At 44.3% G+C, this 2,668-nt stretch overlaps 1 protein-coding gene across 1 annotated transcript; it reads right to left on the bottom strand.

Annotated features, from left to right (window-relative positions):
• Positions 1-957: 957 nt before the first annotated feature.
• On the bottom strand, positions 958-2,322 carry LOC146041502 (paraneoplastic antigen Ma2-like). Its single transcript, XM_083161470.1, has one exon. It carries the CDS (start codon positions 2,320-2,322, stop codon positions 958-960), a length of 1,365 nt encoding a protein of 454 aa, XP_083017596.1.
• Between the last annotated feature and the right edge of the window lie 346 nt (positions 2,323-2,668).

The following is a 2,668-nucleotide window of genomic DNA, read 5'->3' as shown; positions in this document are numbered from 1 at the left end:
TGTCTTCTGGCTTCATAGGGATTTGATAGTAGCCATTTCTAAGATCGAGCACTGAGAACCAGTTGCTCCCCTGCAAGCAGTCCAGGGCCTCATCCACTTTGGGCACGGTGTATTGATCAGTGATAGTACGTTGGTTTAGCGTACGATAGTCTACGCACATTCTGATTTTGCCGCTTTTCTTTCGGGCCACCACTATGGGTGAAGCGTAAGGGCTCCGAGATTCAATAATTATCTGGTTCTCAATCAATCCCTTCAAGTGCTGTCTCACATCCTCGAAGTCAGCTGGGGCAATTCGTCGGGAGCGTTCTCTAAAAGGGGTCTCGTCGGTAAGTCGGATGCTGTGCTCAACTCCTTTTGCTGTGCCAAGGTCCCACTCTCCCTCAGAGAATGCCTGTTGGTATTTTTCAAGTTCAAGGATCAGTTCATCTTTATTACTTCTACGAATGTCGCTCCCCTCAAAGCAGACATGGAATTTATCTTCTTTAGGTTGTATACAGAAAGAAGTCGTCTTGAACTGCTCTCTCTCACCCTCCTGCCATTCTTGTAACAAGGAATACAACCGGGTATTTGTCCCCACGATCACTGGTGTCTCACCTCTCTCTTTCGATAAATCAGGGCACACCAAGGCAATTAAAGGGATCTCCAGAGTGTCACCTTCTTCTGATGATTCTTGATGGAATTTAAGAGTCACTTGTACATAGCCCGAATATGGGTATTTTTCTGCACTAAGTCCCCATATCACGAGCCCGCTGAGTGGTTTAAGGGGTACATCAGGCAAATTTTCTTGGTACCAATTTTCAAAGATTATGGACACTTGGGATCCGCTATCGAGGAGTATTCGGCATGGTTTGTCGTTGATGGTCGCATTCAAATGGCAGGAGGGCCCCACCAAACCTTCAGGCAATTCCCCATTCCACCATGAGTTTCCCATGGCACAGTAAGTGATTTCAAGGGAGTCTATGCGGGGTTCATAGGTCTCCCTCTCCCGTTTCCCTGATTCTGGTTTTCTGGTTGTTGCTCATCATTCTCAGTTCTTCTGCCAGGGTTTCTGTATGCATTTCTATTACATTCAAATGCTCGGTGTCCAAATCTTCCGCAATTGAAGCACCCTCTACCGCTTCCTCTGCCCAAGCCTCTCACTGGGGTATAGCTGTTCACATTAGGAGTCTTAGAGTTCTGTTGGGTCAAAAAACCCTCTATCTTTTTATTCTGTTCTTCTAACATCTTAAGAACCTTGCTCTCGAACTCACTGCTTTCTGTCGTAGGCTGGACCACCTTCACTTTCTTCACGGTCTTTTCCCTCATTTCGATCAGTGCTTCATCTTGCTTTATGTCTCTGAGTAAATCATTAAAGGTAGGAGGAGGTTCTTGCATTGTTGAGCACCTCAATTTCTGCGCTACCGGATCACTGGTCAAAGCCCCCCTTAGGAGCTGCTTCATCCGCTGTTTATCGACATCCTTCTTTTCAATCCCTCCTTTGTCCACGATCTTGTACAGCAGCTTGTCTAAACGAATTAGAAAGGTACTCAGCTTTTCTCCGGATTCTTGGAAAGTGTGGTATAAGCGGGATGTTAAATCTCCGACGTCTTCCATGGTTCCAAAGGCATAATCAAGTGCCTCGAAGTAGGTGTCCAACGTGGCATTTGGGTTGCTACGCCGGGCAGCTTGTACTATCCCCATAGCTGGACCTCTCAGACTTTCAACGACTCTTTGCCTTTTGATCTTATCCGGACATTGCCATTCTTCGGCTTGTTGCACGGCTGCTTCTTTCCATGCTTCATAGTTTTCTTCCCCTGTGGGCACTGGTATGATGCCAGAGAATATACGCAATCTTCTGTAGCTTCCCTCATAGTGCCACCTCTCCAGCTGCGTCACTACCCTATCTACTATGACCTCAAACTGTCCGCCATTAACATTAGTGGCCTGACTCTGTCCATCACTATCCTCCCCATCTCTTTCCTCTTTCTCTTTGTCACCATTGGCAGCAGTGGGTGTTCTTGTACTGGTAACCCCCTCGGGTCTTACGGGCCCCATTACATGCCACTTCCTCCCCGTCTCTGCGCTAGCTAAGATCATAGCTGGGATTAAACTGCGATCTAATTCCCTTAAATTTTCTATAAGAAATGCTACCGTCTTCCCCAAATCTCCTCTCCATTTATCCACTATCTTAGCTTTAACAATCCCACACAGTTTGTCTACTTGTTCCAATATTTTTTCATCTGAGAATTCTGTAAAATTTCCTGCTATTCCTATGCATTTTTTTGGATCTCTATTGTGTTGGATACACCATTCATAAATGTCTATTTCTGTTAATTTTTCCATGTCGTATCCCTGTCTGGTAAACAAAAGATCCTGAAACGTATATGATCTCAGCTACAGTGCCTCCAAATGTAACCCTCCTTTAAGTATGAGGGTACGGTTAATGTGATGTGCCTCCACCCAAGTTTTGGAAGTATATATATGGGTCACTTGGGTAACCCACTATCTCTGTTATTTATCTAGATATCGGTGAATGGCGTCAAGGAACAAACCCCACAAATGGTAAGTATACTTAGTACTAATTTAATTAAATGAAGTAAATACTTAAAATACAAACATTGTATTACATTTCATATATACTTATATATGTAATAGCAATAACACACTAAAACCCTTATGTTTGCCTATA

The sequence above is a fragment of the Crinia signifera genome, chromosome 19, assembly GCF_055691185.1.
Source record: "Crinia signifera chromosome 19, ASM5569118v1, whole genome shotgun sequence".
Classification (NCBI taxonomy): domain Eukaryota; kingdom Metazoa; phylum Chordata; class Amphibia; order Anura; family Myobatrachidae; genus Crinia; species Crinia signifera.
The sequence above is the reverse complement of the archived record's forward strand: the minus strand, read 5'-3'. Positions and strand labels throughout refer to the sequence as shown.